This window comes from Gymnoscopelus microlampas (genome assembly GCF_963454915.1).
Source record: "Gymnoscopelus microlampas genome assembly, chromosome: 18".
Taxonomy (NCBI): Eukaryota; Metazoa; Chordata; class Actinopteri; order Myctophiformes; family Myctophidae; genus Gymnoscopelus; species Gymnoscopelus microlampas.
The window spans coordinates 27,531,417-27,551,147 of NC_139955.1; the positions used below are offsets into that span (position 1 = coordinate 27,531,417).

At 40.0% G+C, this 19,731-nt stretch overlaps 1 protein-coding gene across 1 annotated transcript; it reads left to right on the top strand.

Annotated features, from left to right (window-relative positions):
* Nucleotides 1-1,650: 1,650 nt before the first annotated feature.
* Nucleotides 1,651-16,518, top strand: gabra2b (gamma-aminobutyric acid type A receptor subunit alpha2b; the record flags this gene model as incomplete). Its single annotated transcript, XM_084040995.1, has 6 exons — nucleotides 1,651-1,805; nucleotides 3,389-3,471; nucleotides 3,936-4,079; nucleotides 13,834-13,986; nucleotides 15,095-15,297; nucleotides 16,033-16,518. 6 exons carry the CDS (start codon nucleotides 1,651-1,653, stop codon nucleotides 16,339-16,341), a joined length of 1,047 nt encoding a protein of 348 aa, XP_083897121.1. The 3' UTR covers nucleotides 16,342-16,518.
* Nucleotides 16,519-19,731: the final 3,213 nt, after the last annotated feature.

The following is a 19,731-nucleotide window of genomic DNA, read 5'->3' on the forward strand; positions in this document are numbered from 1 at the left end:
ATTCTGAAACATCTGCTCATCTACTGTGTCTGATCAAGGCCCATTAAAATATATACATCCTCTAAAGTGTTTTCTTTTAAGGGATTGAACAATTGATTTAACAATTATGATGCTGAAAGACAATGCAATGGTCTTCTCAATAGAAAGTAGACTATTAAGTAGCCTTGATAAGGGCACAAGTCCTGAATTCAATAATCTATAAACTAAGTCCCCACTATATCCTATTTGTAAAATTGTCTCCATGGAAACACATATGTGGGGAATTATGGCATCATAATTTATTCATGAGAAATGCACATTATGGGACAGTGGTGAGTTATAGAAACTGGCACATGGCTGGCAGCAAGTGATTTGGGTGAGGCATTGTTCCTTGGCCAAGTGTCCAATAAAAATAAACTAGGACAAGGAATATTCTCCTCTGAGCCTCTGATTGATTTATTCACATGCAGTGGATTTTATAGGATACAGGGCCACTAGTAGCCAAAGCTGAAAAGTAAAAAATAAAGAAATAGCCTCTAGTCATGAGCAATTTGACCATATTCACACGGTGGCCATAGTGCTCTTGAGTTTTACTCTATTCATCTAGATTCAAAGAGCAACACTTGCAAAGAAATAACATAACAGCCTAGAGGCTTTTTTTCTTTGTTGCTTACTTTCTCACACAATGTGATACAAATGGGAATCTCTCACATCAACTAAATATATAGGGTTTAAGTGGGTAAGAGCACAATGCTTGTTGTAGATCGTAGGTCAAGGGGATAGGTACAGTGCAAGGCACCCCAAATCTGCAGGCCTCACCCTTATGATCTCTGAAAAATAAAATCTGAATAAAGCACACGTCTTCAAATGGCACAGGAATCAAGGTTACTGATAAAGAGCAGCATTTATTTTAGAATGGTTTTGGTAATAAATTAGTCACCTGAATCATTTACCTTAAATTTCATAAGCTAGGTTTTATTTATTTTTATTTATCTATTTTAAGTTGTCTCAAGACAGTTTACATGTAGAGCAGAGACCCGACATTGTCCCACCCTGATCAAGCAATTGCGCGATAGTGGCAACAAAAAACTGCTCCTTATCTGGAAGAAAAGGGGAGGAGGGGGGGGGGGGGGGGGGGGGGAAGAGAGAGAGAGAAGGAGAGACAGAGGGAGAGACAGAGAGGGAGATACAAGCAAGCAAATACAAGTAGTTTCACTAGCAATAACAAAAAAATATATAAAAAATAACGTAAGATAGTATATAATATAGTATAAGAATAATGTTAGATAATAATAATAATAATGTTAGAACTAGGGACAAGAGTTGAATATTAGCAATAGATATAAGCTCTCTGAGCATCACCTCAGTTTCATTCTCTGCACTAGAACTTTGTTCTACTGAATCGTCCCTATCAAATAAAATGAAAATAAGAAATATACATACATTTTATACTTTATGTTGGAAATAAGTAAAGAGGTGGTCGAACTGTATTTGATAAGATACATTGAAAATCACACATTGAAAGTTTGTTTGTGATTTTATTAATTTGCCTTCTGCTACAATGATTTTGCTATTTGTCTGTTCTTTTACTTAACTTGTCTACAGGAGTACACAATAGATGTTTTCTTTCGGCAAAGCTGGAAAGATGAAAGATTGAGATTTGATGGACCAATGAACATTTTACGCCTCAACAATTTGATGGCAAGTAAAATCTGGACCCCAGACACCTTCTTCCACAATGGGAAAAAGTCTGTAGCTCACAACATGACCATGCCAAATAAACTCTTGAGGATTCAAGATGACGGGACCCTTCTCTACACCATGAGGTAAATAAAGTTGAATATACACAACCAAAACGTAACAGAGTGTTTAATAAAAATAATTAGAGCAATGAACGTAATCGAATGTCCCAAATACAAAATTCATTCATTTAAATGAAACAATTCACAATAATAAATGAAATATGTACAAAATAACATAAATTCATGCAGACAAAGAAGTCAGCACATAATGTAACTACAGTATTCATTGTTTATCTCTGCCAAAACAGGAGGTGGAGATTATGTTTTACCCTGTGTGTGTGTGTGTGTGTGTGTGTGTGTGTGTGTGTGTGTGTGTGTGCGTGCGTGCGTGCGTGCGTGCGTGCGTGCGTGCGTGCGTGCGTGCGTGCGTGCGTGCGTGCGTGCGTGCGTGCGTGCATGTGCATGCATGTATGCGTGTGTGTTTAGGGTGGGTGTGTGTGTGTGCGTTTTTTATTTTATTTTATTTTATTTTATTTTATTCAGTCTCAGAGATTGGAAGTGATGAAACAAAACGAAAAACTATCAGACAAAATATGAACTGAAACACAACAGTTGAAGCTGATGATCTTTGTGGGTTTCTTTCTCTATTTTCTGTTTACTAAAGAGCTGGAGGGATGGGGAGACTGTTATTGAACAAACACTCAGTAACTGAATACAGAGCTTGAATATATAACGTTCTAACAAAAACTCTTCTTTTTATTAAAGTACTCAACCTTTAAACAACTAATCACAATAAACATGTAAAACGGTTATCTAACTAATAGCAACTACACATCAAAAGAAAAAAAATCCCCAAAAGGTAGCACATCCAAAATGTCAAATAAATGGAGGACAAAGTACTCACATTTTTTGGGTACACAGCAATAAATGAACGCTTATGCGTTTCGGTATGAGCCTTCCTCAGAGCATTCATATCACATAGATTCAACTCACTTTATATAAAAGGTCAGAGTTCACCTACAGCTGAAATCATATAGCAACAATGATAGCAACTACAATTAATACAACTGTAAAATAATAAGTGTGGGCACACCCTGAGTCATGCTGGGAAATCTTTCCACGACCAATTGGCACATCCTGGGACGCTATTGATGTTTAGTGTTTTACATTGACGCAAGACTATTTAAAAAGTGCTGAATCCAGGTCAATGGTTATCACCCTTCAATCAAATGTCAGCAAAGCTCTTTGCCACGTGTCTCATTAGCATAACAATACTTTGGAAAACTGGACAGATGCAATATATACAGTACCTCCATTATACAGTAGTCGTTCCTCTTCTCGGAATCACTTGAAATCTTCTCATAATATGTCTTGCTTTATATGCAACGGTGTCATGTTTCTGAGTTCATCAATTTGAATAAAACATTGCCCTAGCCCTTTCTGTGGGGTGGGATTGACCGAATTTTACAACTGCATACAATGCAATTTCTTATCAGAGGTAGTACAGTCCTATCAAAGATGCAACCTTCTTCTATGCATTACAGATCCCAGAATGAACAATGTGAGAAAAGCTCACAGTACACTTACTTTTGATGACTAGCTTCCTTTATGCTGTTTACTTTTCATGTATTTACAAACTCATCTTCATTTGTGTTCATTGCATGCAGGTTAACAGTTCATGCTGAGTGTCCCATGCATTTGGAGGACTTCCCCATGGACTTCCACTCCTGCCCCCTGAAATTTGGCAGCTGTGAGTAACTGCGTTAATGAGGATGATGATGGTGAAGACGATGATAATGATGATGATGTTAACGCCTAGACAACTCAAAGTGTGCTGCCCTAAATTATATATTGTGAAACTGGAATGCACAGCTTAATTCTCTGACTATACTCATACAAACATCAGTAGTAGAATGTGTACACCAACCAAACAGGTTTGAAAGCAACATATAAGTTAATTTAATATGATGTGGAAAGATTAGTTTGCAGTTTTGCAAATGTTATATTCAATTCTGAATGGAAAACATAACATTTGAAAGAGTACAATTTGAGTCAGTCCACAAATGACGTTATTTTTCTATGTGTTGAGATTAAGATTTCTCATAATAAAATTTGCATTTGTACTATATTTAGCTGTTTAACTATACAGTGAAAAACAACAACAATTTGGGCCAAATTATGCAGTATTTCCTCAATATTTGGACCCCTTTTCAGATGCCTACACAATGTCAGAGGTGACCTATGCATGGACTAAAAATGCCTCTGACTCAGTGGTAGTGGAAGAAGAGAGCTCCCGTTTGAACCAGTATGATCTGCTTGGGCAAACAGTGGGACAAGAAACCATCAAATCAAGTACAGGTAAGGTTTTTGTGTGTGTGTGTGTGTGTGTGTGTGTGTGTGTGTGTGTGTGTGTGCGCGTGCGTGCGTGCGTGCGTGCGTGCGTGCGTGCGTGCGTGCGTGAGTTTTGCATGAAGTCACGGCCAGATATTTTGAATTACACTGTAGTTCCTCATGGATTCCCTCTTCTGATACCCACAGCTATCAAACAGCTTTTGCATCAGCAATTAATTTTTTTAAATGCATCAAAAACTAGAAAGAGTGCTCCTCGGAGCACAGGTCTCCGCCAGGTCAGGTAGGTTATTGTGGCCTCCTGGTGGCACTATAATAGGCCAATGTGAAAAGGGTGCCATTTTGTCTTTGGCCTTTCACAGCAATCGGACACTGCATTCGTGATTTGAGACATTTTGTTCGAAAAATTTGTTTTGCTAAATTAGACCTGCTGCTGGCGCTATAACAGGCCAATGTGAAAAGGGTGGCATTTCTTCCTTGGCCTAGTGGGAACTGCGTTCATGATTTGAGGCATTTTATTCAAAACAAACCAATCCTGCAAACTTTAGAAGGCAATCTTAGCCAATCAGGATGGAATATGGAAAATCGGACAGATCCGTGTTGATCACATGACTATAGAGATACTGTGTACCGATTTGCGTGATGTTTGGACATAATCTGTAAGAGTAATATAAAAGAAATGTTTTGCAAAAATCGGCCTCCTGGTGGCGCTATAACAGGCCAATCTGAAAATCACATCCAGGGAGTGTGTTTTACAACCGGGCCAACAGTGCCGGAGATTAGCTGCTCGCAGACAGACAGACAGACCCACACATGGACGGACGGACAGACAGGGTGCAAAACATAGTCTCCGCCATGCCGAAAGTGAGAGGGCTGAACTGCCTATTCCACAAATGCAGTGATACTCAAGCAAATTAAATCATTGGAAATTACCCTGGCCAGTGCAATGCATCATCCAAATGGACACGGTTGTTTGCCGTGCTTAGCCGTTGGTTGCTTTTTATGCTATTGACTTTATTGGTTATGAAAAACGCAAAGAAATGTTTGTCCTGGCTGTTTTAGCTTGAAATGATTTGACTAATGGGATTTTTGCTTCTGGAGGTTCCTGCAAAGATAAATTGTTTTATCTTCATTTAGTATGACTTGGAGAACCAATATTGTAAAGCGTGGTCTACTGCTCCAACAAGACTTCCCACTTTACAGGAAACCCCCTTTAGAGAACAAAGATGAGCAAAATGACACATGATTAAAGGGAATTCCCTAGCCAATACAGATGTAGATTGGAAGGAAAGAATAAGAGATATGTAGACTGGATATTTTAGGTTCTCACTACACTCACTGGATATCACACCACCACCATACAAGGGATAGGGGGGAACAGTTGAGAGAGCATGAGGGAGTTTTGTGAGAGATGCTGCAAGAGAGCATTACAGTAGGTGGGAGTTGTAGCTGTCATCGGCACAATAGATAGAGGGAGCTCCAGAATAAAGGAATGGCTGCTATGTTCTTTAGTGATGGCACTGTCTTATGTTGGAGCTCAAAATACAACCTGCTACCTGTCTTACAAAAGTGCACTGGTGCATTAACTGCCAAAGAAAGGCTGTGCACTGAAGCAGGGGCATTTCTACTCAAAGGGGGCTGGAGAGGAATCAGCAAGCACATCCAACTGGTAACAGCTGAATTTGTGACAGACTGATTTGAACCATGTTTAAAAATGGGACTGTCAATGTGTGTGGCACTGGTAGTGCGTATGATTGTGACGTGTTAGAGGCTCCCATCTGGACCACAAGTGTTCCTGCTGGCCAAGGATTAAATGCAACAAGAGTCTTTTCCTCCTGTGTCATCTCCCTGCAAGCTTTTCCAGTGTTTGTCTCGTAAAAAAATGGCAATTGGAGTGGTTCAATTAACCTACTCTTCAAATTCTAAAGAAATGTGCCTGGAGAGCATTTACTGTAACTGAGGCTTTTATCCAGAGAAATCTACAATTACTGAGCAGTATGTCTCAAGGATAGTCTGATGGCTGCTGTGGGAATTGAATCCGAGACCATCACTGTAATCATAAGGCCACCCTGTCCCCATGAATGCACTGGGCCATGTAAGGTCTTGCTTTGAATGTAATTAGCATAACAGTAGAACCACTTTTGAATCCAACACTGGAAGCCAATGTAAAGGGGCCAAAATTGCTGGAGCTGGGTCCCCTTGCTTAAGTGCTCCACCACTATTCCCAATAGGTATGGAATAGATTACTACCAGAGAGAAGTTCCCTGGTGAGTGTTCTCAACTATCAAGGGAGTCCGTGCCACGATTTCTTTCTTTCTTTCTTTCTTTATTTGCCTTTATTTGATAGCTATAGAGTGTAGAGAGACAGGAAACATGGAATCAAACCGGGGACTCGCTATCAGGCATAAGAGTCGTATGTGCCCTACCATTCAGCTATCGGGTCACGCCTCCATGCCTCAATTTCATTGAGCCACAATATCCTTTCATCTTAACTAAATGTTCCTATCTAGGTTAAGTGCTGTATGATGTCGGAATAAAAGACAGAATCGTCTTGCCACTAACCATTTTCACTTGTTTAACCAGTCACTCCACATTTCCTGACTGGCTGACTTTAAATGAATCATTCAATACCACAGTGTCAGTGTTTGGTGTAGCATACCAACAAACTAGGTCATTTGGCATAGATGAGTATGCTCTCAGGCTTCACTATGGGGGAAACCTGTATGAATAGCACACTTTCACAGTATAGAAAATACTTTTCAGGTATATTTATCTATTTGTCACATTCGGTGTTAGCCAATTGTTACTAGACAAAACATCAATGCCCTATATTTTTAAAACAAATACAGTAGCTCAAATCACCCAATCTGATTGGTTGATAGATATATAATCATACTGTACCATGGCTATGAAGTCGAATGCCTTTGTACAGCTCTTAATCACTCCACAGCTAACAGAAAAACTGCTAGGCTGCAAAGTATATAAACATTATGATCAAATTGTCATTAAAAACGGTATTGTATTATAAAAGCAATAACTCATGACAGGCCATGGTACATTGTGATTAAATCACAGCAGTTGTTAGGCCCGACGCTTTGGGCTGAGTTATTATATAACAAGCTGTGCTTTTTTACTTTGTAGTTCCAAAAACAAAACACATAGATTTCAAGTAACAGTTTTACATACACACCTTCTGGCTATTGCACAACCCCCATGGCCAACATCCTACACTATATCTGTTACTGTTGAGGTGACATATTGCACAACCCCCACGACCACATCCTACAGTACATTACCTGTTAGTACTGACAGTCTTTAGAGTGTCTGCCCTAAGACTGGGAGGACATGGTTCAATCCAATGGTTCATATCAAAGACTATAAAATTGGGACCCAATGCCTCCCTGCTTGGCACTCAGCATCAAGAGTTGGATTGGGGGCAAGTACCTGTGACATACTGTACTAGCGTCATATCCAGGGAATGTACTTGTACATCATGCAGACATCATGGACTGCCATGAGATTAGGTACACCAGGGGCCACATGTGGTCGGGGGCGCACCGTTGTTCCAATCCACACCAAACTTGGCACATAGTAGCAATATAGAGGAAACCAGTTGAGAATCACTGGTTTCAGATACCTTCCTGTAATGTAGGCCAGCTCTCTGTCATTAAAACGTCCTATTCAGCAGCAACTGCTACATCATATTGCCCCGTATGAAAGGATCTGCCCTCTCTTTGACAGCTTTTATTGTATAGGCTTCACCAGACAACTAGTCATGTAAGCACGTAATGTCGCTTTCCTACATCTGTGGCCACGCAGTGATGATCATCTTCATGCTATAATTACCATCTTCCCGCACTCAGTGAAGGGATCTTAAGCGTCTCTTGAGAGAATTCAGTCTCATCTCATGGATCCCTCCTCCCCCATCCACAACAAGGCATTGGGGCAGGCATGCAAATTCAATTACGGAAGATATACATAGTAAAATCCAGAGTGTTAATTGAACTCTGACAGTATAACAGTGGCCCCTTTTACACCCATCACAGTGTAAAGATTGACCATGAGGCAATGATGGAGGGCTCGTCTGGAGACGACCTAGAGAGGTGGGGCTACACTCATAAGGGTCCATTTTTACACCCGCGGAGTTTCATTAACACCCTGGGATTTCTGTGCGGAGCTCCATAGTGTACTAACAGGGCACTCGCTCATGTTTTTCAAAATTCCACCGCTGGGAATGTAGTGCATTAGTGTGTGTGTGTGTGTGTGTGTGTGTGTGTGTGTGTGTGTGTGTGTGTGTGTGTGTGTGTGTGTGTGTGTGTGTGTGTGTGTGTGTGTGTGTGTGTGTGTGTGTGTGTGTGTGTGTGTGTGTGTGTGTGTGTGTGTACATGTTAGAGAGAGTCTTCGTCTTCACAAAACCAGTGAAAACGGAGGCAACACAACTAGTACGCAAAAAAATAAGAAATCTATGGGGATTAGTCCTTGGAATCGACCCACCCCCCACCCCCGCTGCTGAAAAGGACTTCCCCCGTGCCAAGTGGCAGTATGTATCAAGGCCTTCATTTCAGAATCGCAGCAAATGAGCTATGTTTCTCTGTTCTGTTGCCATGGGTAACACATCTTTTTCTTCTCATGTCTAATCTTGGCTTCTCTTTGAGATATCTCTCCATTTGGAAGCTCTGCTTGTTACTGCACCATTGGCAATGTTTCACAGCCTTGTCAGGCATGATGCGTTGCTAGAAGTGGTGACAGAATCATAATGTGACATATTCTATGTGTGGATGGATTATTTTATATACATTTTTTTTTAAACTACTCTCAAGTATAAGGCAACTCTAATCCCTGCCAAAGAAAGCTTGAGTATTTTAAAGCTGCATTCTGGGGGATGTATTTCATATAAGACTTCATATAAGAGTGTTTTATTGACATGATACGATTCACAGTCACCTCCACCTCCTCAGTCATCAAGAATGATGGGGTTGCTATGAAATGATGTGGTCTGGTTGGTATGACCAGTTGAGTGAACATTTTATCTGCTAGTTGTGATGCATACAAATAGTGTATGTTATTGTGCATTGGAGGAGAGGCAAACTTACGTGTGCCTAGGGAAAACATTATTAATCACAAGGTTTTGGTACTGAGGGCCCAGTAATGATGAACTGTTGTGAGGCTGTGCATTGAGAGCAGTAGGTTGGTCTGTGATTAGCCTATGCATCAAATTCTGCCTAATTATTTAAATTCTTCAAGGGATGCCTGGTAGTGCAGTCAGTTAGTGCACTAACTACATGCTCCAGGTGAGTTGCCAGGACCCGAGTAAGAAGTCAACTAGTTTCACGTCTCTCCCCTCTCTCCCCTCTCTCGCCCTCAGTTACCAATGTCTCTACACTCTCCTATCTAGCCATGGACACGACTCATTTGGGAGCATGTTGTCATGTTGATGAATGTATATTGCTGTTAATCTAACATCGGCTTGTTCTGACAAATTGCATGCATGCAATTGGCGACCGGCGACCGGTAATACCGGTACATCCCATAACCCGGAGGGACAGGGGTGTTGTAATTGGCTGGTTAATAGTATGGATCCCATATAAAGGCCAAATTATACTTGCACCGGTCGTGTGGCAGGGTCATATGACATACATTTTGTCACATCTCATGTCCGCAGGGATATCCATGTGCATCCTAGAGCTTGTAGACGTAGTTTGAGGAGAAGTTGAGAGGAGATCCGTTGCTTCCTGCTGTATACAGTATTACTGTATGAGGACTTGAAATGTAATGGTTTGTTGGCAGGTTTGTTAAATTTATTACAAATAGAACAGAATAAAAACCTGAACACAAAGACCTCAAAGCTTTGCTGAAGGAGTTTTATTAGAATCTGAGGTCTTCAAAGAACAAGAATGCCCAAGAAATGATTGACACAATTCAGAAAGAACACAATTACCTAAGTTCAGTCAGATAACTCACAAATTGATTGAAAACATTTTATTTATAAAATGTGATTACAAATGTGAACATTATATTTGATCTTGGCATTCAGGCTCTGCTTTATATTATTCCCTTCTCAGCACATTCGAGGACAAACATTACATTACTCTCATCTTCAAAAATGTAAAAGCCTTACTAGTGACCCCTTGAGGATTTGCTGATCATTACACCCAACCAGACCAAAGTGGTTTAAATACAAACAAGATTGTCATCCTTAGGGCCCCAAAAGCTTTAGAGTGAAATTAATTTATAGTAATGAAAATAACACAATAAAAACATCTAGAAAGTAAGTACCAGTAAAACAGAAAATAGTACATTTTAGGGTAAGGTTGACACTAGAGGAAAGGCCATGGGGGTCATGAAAATCAGTAGAGGTTTTCCTGCAATTTGCCTGTTATATTATGTGTGCAAAACTGACATTTCTGCCTGATGGTAGTGCTAGATGAAATGTTATGGGGTCACTCAAATGGTTATTTCCAGGGATCATGAATGCAAGAATGGCCTGTACGTATATAATTAGATGTGCTCAGTGCAGATCTACAAGTTAACACCACGTCGTATCGCGTCATTTTTGTAAAATGGAGCATAAATGAGGCTTAAAAATTAGTTTTCAGTAGATATGGATTGAATAAGGTAGTGCAGACAGTTATCGTTGGCATACCCACTGTTTGAGTCAGGAGAAGCCAGGATTGTTGAGTGTCTGGACTCTGGAGCAGTGGACCAAAGAATTTACCCATCTAAAGGGGAAGATTGTGAGGCGACGTGATGTGATTGCTGGCATTTTTTGTTCACATTTATATTAATAATCTTCTGTTTACCTAAGGCACCACTCGTGTATTGAGCGGATATTGTATAGAACTAGAAAAAGTGCTCCTTGGAGCACAGATCTCCCCCAGGTCAGGTAGGTTATTGTGGGCCAGCAATGTTCAGAATTCAGTTATTATGGAGGTGAGTGGAATCTGTAGAAGTAGAGGGATTAATATTGCTGAAGTTATTGCACAGACACAATATGTTGATTTGTGGGAGTGTAGAATATATTTTTGTGTTTGAGTTACTGTTAATTGTATTGTTATCAATGTGAAGTGGCTTGTTATAGTTTATAGTTGGGTGGAGGTTCTTTGCAAAAGTCGGCTTCCTGGTGGCACTAAAACAGGCGTGTGTGAACTTTCACAGCAATCGGACGCTGCGTTCATGATATGAGCATTCTTTTCAAAATGAGCCACTGCTGCAAACTTTAGATGCCAATCTTAGCCAATCAAGATGGACTGTAAAAAACCTTACAGATCCGTCTTGATCACATGACTATAGACATAATGTGTACCGATTTGCCTGAATTGGAAAAAATGTGTAGGAGTAATATGATTTTTTGTTGCAAAAGTCGGCGTCCTTGTAGCGCTATAATAGGCCAATGTGAAAAGGGGGCCATTTCTTCCTCAACCTTTCACGGCAATCGGACGCTGCGTTCATGATTTGAGGCATTTTGTTCAAAACGAGTCACTCCTGCAAACGTTAGATGCCAATCTTAGCCAATCAGATGGTTTATGAAAAATCGGTCAAATCCGTCTTGATCACATGACTTTAGCGATAAGTGTGTACCAATTTACGATTGGAGAAATAGCTAAAATGTGTTTTGCAAAAATCTGCCTGGTGATGGTGATATACCAGGCCCATGTGAAAGATTTGGGCAACTGGTTCTGCTCTGGCCTCCAGGGGGTTTGCGTGCATAGTTTCACGCAGATTAGTCCAACGGTGCCGGAAATTAGCTGTTAACAGACTGATGGACGAACACACTCACACACACACGCACGCACGCACGGACACACGGATGGACAGGGGCGAAAACATAGTCTCTGCCACGCCTTCAGCCTGGTGTAAACAATAACAATGGAAACTTAACAGAATAAACATGATTAAATAAAACATGTAATTGTATTAAAACATTTGAAAGTACAGGATACATAAGGCCACTATATTATTGTGTGATATACCGTAAGGTGTTAAGAGTACAGTAGTACAATATAACTAATAATATACCATATAGTCTGGTGATAGATATGAATAAACTGTCTTTTATATACACAGCATAGTTCTTTCCACTGGGGTAACTAGGGCTAGTGGCACATCAAAAGATGGTAACACTTATATTCACACGTAAAAAGTTTAACTAATAGGCCTAAATCAGACACAAATCAGACACAACTAGAAAAAGTGTACAGAGCACAGGTCTCCACCAGGTCATGTAGGTTCTTGTGGGCCGACCAGCAATGTGACGGATCCGTCTCGCTCACTTGACTATAGAGATAATGGGAGGGAGCGAGTGTGCATGCAAAGTAGCCAACGTTGCCAGACATTAACTGTTCACAGACAGGACGGACGGACGGACGGACGGACGGACATGGTGCAAAACAATCTCAACCATGCCTTTTGCCCTGGCGGAGACAAATATGAGCAGACCTCAAATTTTATTTAGAAAATATAAATGACCGACTGGTGGCGCAGTGGTAAAGTCCCTGCCCACCACCACGGAGGTTGTGGATTCGAACTTTGAATCCATTGTGGTGCAACCGGCTTTGTCGGGCGTCTATGTGAACACAATTGGCCCATGTTCGGGGGAGGGAAGCCGGGCGGGGAGGTGATATTGATCATTGCATGTAGCCTACCCCTGCGGGCTGTGTTGGGCGGGAGGAGCCGAAAAAAGTTCTTCCGGTGGGGGCTCTTCACTGGCAGGTGAGTCAGTAGGATACAACAGCAGTGACAACACATAAATGTGTGTGGGGAGGAATCAATTGGCATAACTACTACATTGGGGAGAAAAGGGCTTAAAAAATTATAGGCAACTGAAAATAAAAATAAATAAAAAATTAACAGGATAATATTAATAGAATGACAAACATAAATGGAGTCCATGGCGTAAATTACTGAGAAATTCTCTTGTGGAAACTGTTAAAAACTTTAACAGTCACTAATCCCAATGGAAACCGGCCTGTGTAGTTCTGGACTATGAATTGGCAGGCTATAACAATGTAATGTAACGTGTCAACATCCGATACCACACTACATGTTGATGTGTTCACTATCCAAAGATTTGTCTCTATATAGCCTTGTCTATAGAGCACCGAAGTCCTGACATCACTGCCAGTAGAGGGCGCTTTTCCGCAGGTTTGTGGCTTTACTTTTTGTGTTGATATCCTCATTGGGGAATCTTAGATCGCTTCATATAAGAACTGTGTTCCAAAAATAAACACACCACCCTGGCGATTTTACTCATATGGATATGAGCATCGACTGAAGGTGTAAATGTACACATTTACCCAAAGAGTAACACAATATAAACACTAGAAACGAGTCAAACAACCCAAAGACTACATTTCCCATGAACGCGGCTGCTGTAGGTACAGTGATTTCAGACCCGGAAGTAGTAGTTCTTAAGACTTTTAAGGCAGAATGAATTCCATTTTTGCCAGAAACAGGCTGTATCAAATATGAATGAATATCATAAACGATGCAGAGCCAACCCCCTGCCAAGAACACCAGGGTGGTGTGTTTATGTTTGGAACACAGTTCTTATATGACGTGATCTAAGATTCCCAAATGGGGATTTCAACACAAAAAATAAAGCCTCAAAATCGTGAACCTTTTCATACACACACACAACTCCAAAACAATGTCATCACGTGCCCCAGACAGACAGAAATACTTTTTTGTTCTTTTAATTTATCAGAAGCCATTGTTATGTTCACTGGCATTCTCACCTCTGTGACCTTTCCATTTTTCCATGCAGGTGAATATACAGTCATGACAGCTCATTTCCATTTGAAGAGGAAGATTGGCTACTTCGTCATCCAGACCTACCTTCCATGCATAATGACTGTCATACTGTCTCAAGTGTCTTTCTGGTTGAACAGAGAGTCAGTGCCAGCCAGGACAGTGTTTGGTAAGTGTACATTTACTGTGGCATCATCACATGTGGCCATCTGTTAAAAGTCATTGAAGTGAGGAGGAATTTTATGGGTTGAATTGATGTCGTTGTCTGCCACGAGGGAATGGAATTGCACCATTCTGAAATTGACCCCCAAATTTGAGGCAACTGGTCATCAAAACTGCATTTTTGTTCATTTGAACACTTTCATTTTTAAGACGGTACACGGAGAGAGAGCAAGAGAGCGCAGGAGGGAGAGAGAGAGCCTGGCTGATTTTCTTATATTAACAGCATTTACATTTACTTTCAATACTTAATTATATTTCATATCAGATAATTACTTCTAATACTTAAGTACAGGGTAATTTCATCTTTTACCAGTCATTTTCTACTGAGATAGCTCTACTTTTACTCAAGTGTTAGGTAGTCGTAAACTACATGTAGTTGAACTACATAGTTATATATTGCAGTAGCTTGCTGGTAGTTCAACTACACTCATATTAGTGTAGTGAGTCAAGTAGTTCAACAGCTTTTTTGGTCTTTTTTTTGCAGTTTAACTACTCAATCTACAAACTATAATTTGGGCAATAAAATAAAATGAATATACAGTATGTTCATTATATTTCCAGGTTCATATAGCATATAAGGTCCAAACCAATCCTTCTACGCTAGCTATTAAATCATTGTCGAAGGTCAGTGGACATGTGGGTTGATGGGGCAATAATAAACTCAAGTCCTGTCTTGTCTTGACTAGATTAGTTTTACTGGCAGAGGTCAAGGTGATGTCATTTTCACCAGTGTAATTCTGTGATTTTACTCCCATGTGGAAAAAATATTATTTGTGATTATTACAGGGCATGATGCACCCCATGGGAATAATTACATTATACTTACAAGACACGTGACCTACTTCTTTTCAACAAGATCTTAAACCTTCTGTCAATATCGGGGACAGTGTACAAATATCTCCCACTTTAGATGTTATAGACTCTTGCTGTGTCTTGTGCATCCAGCAAGACATCATCCTTATTCTATAAATAGCACAACACTTTATCATTAGGGCAGCACTCAGTGTGGGGGGATTAACTGAACGTGCCACTATTTTTCTTTCCTTTATTTGCAGGGGTAACCACCGTTCTCACAATGACCACTCTCAGTATCAGTGCACGGAACTCCCTTCCCAAGGTCGCCTATGCCACCGCCATGGACTGGTTCATTGCCGTCTGCTATGCCTTTGTCTTCTCTGCTTTGATTGAGTTTGCCACTGTTAATTATTTCACAAAGCGTGGCTGGGCTTGGGATGGAAAGAGCATTGTGAATGAAAAGGTAACGCAAAACATCCTCTGACAGAGTCTCTTTTCAAAGAAAATCAATAGAGATGCACATTGAGGAATGGAATTGTTCGCTGCATATTATTACCCATGGAACTGCAGTGCGTTGGTAGGCTAGAGGCGAGGTTAGAGGGTGAGAAAACTACTAATTGGTCTCCTAGTACGGTGTGTGTGTGTGTGTGTGTGTGTGTGTGTGTGTGTGTGTGTGTGTGTGTGTGTGTGTGTGTGTGTGTGTGTGTGTGTGTGTGTGTGTGCCCTGGTGCGTGCGTGGGTGGGTGGCTTCATGCGTGTGTTACAGAAAGGGTGGAAATGTTGTTTAGATTGTGGTAACTGAATAGCCAATCACTTTACCTGTAAAGAATAACCATGTATGTATGTATGTATGTGTGTGGGTAGGGGTGCTCCTTCCATTCCGACATCTCGCCACTCCGACTAGTGGCTTCCGCGTGCGGTTAGGGTTAGGGTTAGGGTTAGGTATAGGGTTCGTTAACGTCGGAAAGGCGACATGTCGGAAAGGCGAAATGCACCCGTGTGGATACACACATCTAGCCTAACCCAGTCTAATTGGAGCTATAAACTGCAATGATAAATTTGAAATAAATTCATCATTGCTGTTTTGTTACAGCTTGAGGCACCAATGGGCTTGGATGATTTTTAATCAACAGCTGTCAATTGATAACTATCCTTTCAATCTTTTATGTTGTTCCGTAACATTTTGTTCTCTCGACAGAAAAAGGAGCGGGCCTCTGTTGTCAAGAAGAACAACGCCTATGCTGTTGCCGTTGCCAACTATGCTCCGAATATCACTAAGGATGCCACGATGCTACCAACCATTGCCAAAGGCGGTTCTGCCGATCCCATTAAGGCCAAAGCAGATGCTAAAGCCCAAGAGAGCAAGAAGACGTTCAACAGTGTTAGCAAAATTGACAGGATGTCGAGGATAATGTTCCCGGTACTTTTTGGAAGCTTCAACTTAGTCTACTGGGCCACCTACTTAAACAGAGAACCCGTCATAAAGGATATGGTCCCCTCTAATTAGGGGCCAGTTTCTTGTATCCCAGTTCGAGGATTAAAAGACCAAATACTTCCAGTAACTGCATACACAGAGCTTTACAGAGTCAAGGCCTGGATTGCATCCTTTATCCTCTCCTGTTTTCTACATTAATGTCTGCAGCACTTTTGAAAACGGCATTTGTAAATGTGTATGTATATTTATATGAATGGGTTAATTGTGATATCTTCAGTGATTATTTCTAGAGTGCTTGTTTCCTATTAAACGTATGGTTGCAGATATATAAGTACATACAAATGACTTGGAGAACACACAAGCATTAACATATTTATTTAAGATCCTTTATAAATGTATTGAATTCTAGGGTTGTCTTGATATTGGATTTTAACATTTTCATTTTGTGATGAGGGGGCTGATTATATCATATATTTCATTGCTAGTGACTTTTGTTCTGACCAAGCCAATGCAAAAAAAATATGTGTACAATATTGTGTTAATAGGTGGGAATTGGTTTATTGTTGTGGCTGCAGTTATGGACTTGTGTGTATTGTATACATACTGTGAGTCTGTCCTCCAGAATTATTACAACACTTACAGCTGGAAAGGCTGTAACAGTTAACAAGATATATACAGTATGAAGATACATACTGTAATATAGACTTTAAAGCTGGGAGGTTCATAGACTGTGGAGTTTTGTGGGCATTTGGTTTAAAGGATAAAATCAAGCTGAACAACCAAAAAGACTAGTCATTAAAAATAAGTCATATGAAAGGTTGTAACAAAGCACAGAAAGTGCAGCGTAAAACCATATGAAGTGCATTCACTTTCATAGCACCTGCCAGAGGTAATCACATCATCAGTCCCCTCCATTCTTGCCAAGCTGCATACCCCTCTATTTGTGTGATTTCTAAATAGAGGTTAGGGCCGCTATGCGGCCATCACATCTAGAGTTCAGGCTGCTACGTGGCCTCACACTTACGTCACACTACCGATTCCTACCAATATATGTCTGAGTCATAGTGTTGGGGACTTTGTCAGAGTATAATACCCATTGTACCCATCTGTCGGTGTCCCTTTTGTGCCCATATATGGAAATGTCTGTTTCTGTCAGTCTGTCAGTCAGGCAGTGGCGTTCCCAGAAATTACATTTAGGGCAGGCGAGATTTTTTTCTCTACCTCCCATCAGTTTGTACTGGAATGTACTGGTCTTGATTAATCCTGTCTAAGCTATTTATATTACGTATTGTGATGACACCAGTGTGTCTGCATAATGTATTGCTCCGCCATTTCTCAGCCATTTCGTGAGACTCTTTCAAAGTGACACATCTATTTATAGGCCGCTATACGTCATGCGTCTCACTAGCCAATCAGAGCACACTCTTTCAACGTATTGTCACGTGTCACGTGAGGTTTGACCAATGTTAGCTTGGCCGAGGGGGGGGGGGGGGGGGGGGGGGGGTGGAAAGTGTCCTCTCCTGGCGGAGACAATAAATAGATGAATAATTAAAGTAAGAGGTCTTCAAATTTAAAAGAATACTGACTTGGGATAATATTAGCACAGGTGAATATGCACAGCACCAAAGAATTTGCACAATCTAAGGTTTGAATGAAGCTCAAAGTTTGAGGTATGAAGATGTAACTTGGGGACATTTGGGTTAAGATAGCAGAAGTACAGAATGAAGAACAGCTGCTTCACAAGCATATCAATATATCATAGTTATTTATTTAGAAAATATTATATTATATAATATTATTGGCTCCCCTTGTGGTAAAGTTCAAATCCGGATGGTGTACCATGTGTACAGTAGGCTATGTTTGTCTTTTTTCCAAAAATAATCAATCATAAACCCAATCAATTCAGTGTAGATATGCATCAAATTGCATAGCCTTTATTTAATTATGAATGTAAACATAACATGCACTTCTTTAGAAAATGCATTCATAAAGTTTCAACACTTGAAAGCATGTCTTATTTTGAAGGTGCTAATAATTCTGGAGGACACTGTACAACCAATGGTTTGGGACACTGTGAGACTAGCCCATTTAGACCTGTTGTAAACCTATATATTGTTATACCTTTCAATCCGGGACAGAATCTGTGTCACATCAGTTGTTGCTATATACTATATATCTTTTTTTAAATATAAAAATGTGACGTTTTTCAGAAAGCTTAGGTTAAGGTTTTTAGAAAGGCCTCAGGTCTAAATGGGCTAGTCAGCTTGTCAGCTATGATAAAGATGCTAACTCTGACATGATCCATAGTCGAGATCTGACATGTTCATTTTAAAATACTTCAAGAAACTGGTAGTGGAATACTAGAAATCAGCCTCTTTGTAGCCCAAAGACCCAATATGACCTTGAATAAATCCAGAGTTCATGTAAGTGAAAGTTTTGTTATAACTGAAACCATATATTTGGGGTCTCACTGGTGTCATGGACATAAAATTGTGGTATAACGGTGTTATAGATATGTCAAGATCATGTTTGGATTCTGTTGCCCACAACTGCACAAGTATGGTTAAAGCCCGATTTATACTTGTACGACGCATCGCAGACTGAAAATAGTCGATCTATAAGCTCTCAATCCTTAATTTGTTGTGAGCATAGTGATATAGCTGATATATCTGCTATTTCGGTCCATGACTCCATCATAAGACAGAGCTTAAATTAGGTATAAGACTATTGTGCGCATCGTTTAATTTTCCTATGGAGCTCTTAATTTATCTTCTTTGTACTGAGTGGGGTATTGTCTCATTCTTGTGAGACAACCTTTGTGAGTGCTCTGTATGTGCTAGAGAAAACTTTTTCCCCCTCTTTTTCTTAAGTGGTGAAGTTACATCTACACAGCCAAGCATGATTTGCCAAATCAAAGTTATATATTTACCATAAAAACAATAAGGGATGTTAATAGGGCATATAAGATGTAAAAGTAAAATGTAAACATTCATCTTATCTATCAAAGAAAGTTAGTTTTATGAAGAAGGGTATCATTATTGAAGTATATGCAGCCTCTGGAAAAGTAAGATAACAAAGATGGACCTCAAAAACTTGAAGTAGTAAAAACAAAGCAGCAAGGTGTAGCGACCACCCAATGAGATAGGATACCACATCAAGAGTATCTGATAGCTGTTCTTTTACAGCTTCATATCAGTTCCTATGGATTATTCAATGTATTTTTCCCCATAACAAAACATGAATTGAGTTACTCACTTATTTTTTTAAATTTGTAATAAAAGTTATGTTGCATAATATATATTTTATTTTCAATTCTATATTCTCCAAAGTACTGACTGAATCCTAAAACAAGACATCAAGATAAAATGATGGTTCAGACAGTGTGTGCTTTGTCGATTATGTATAAACTGTTTCTAATAAAACGCCTATAATTCCAAAGCGTATTATCTGGTTTGTTGTTTG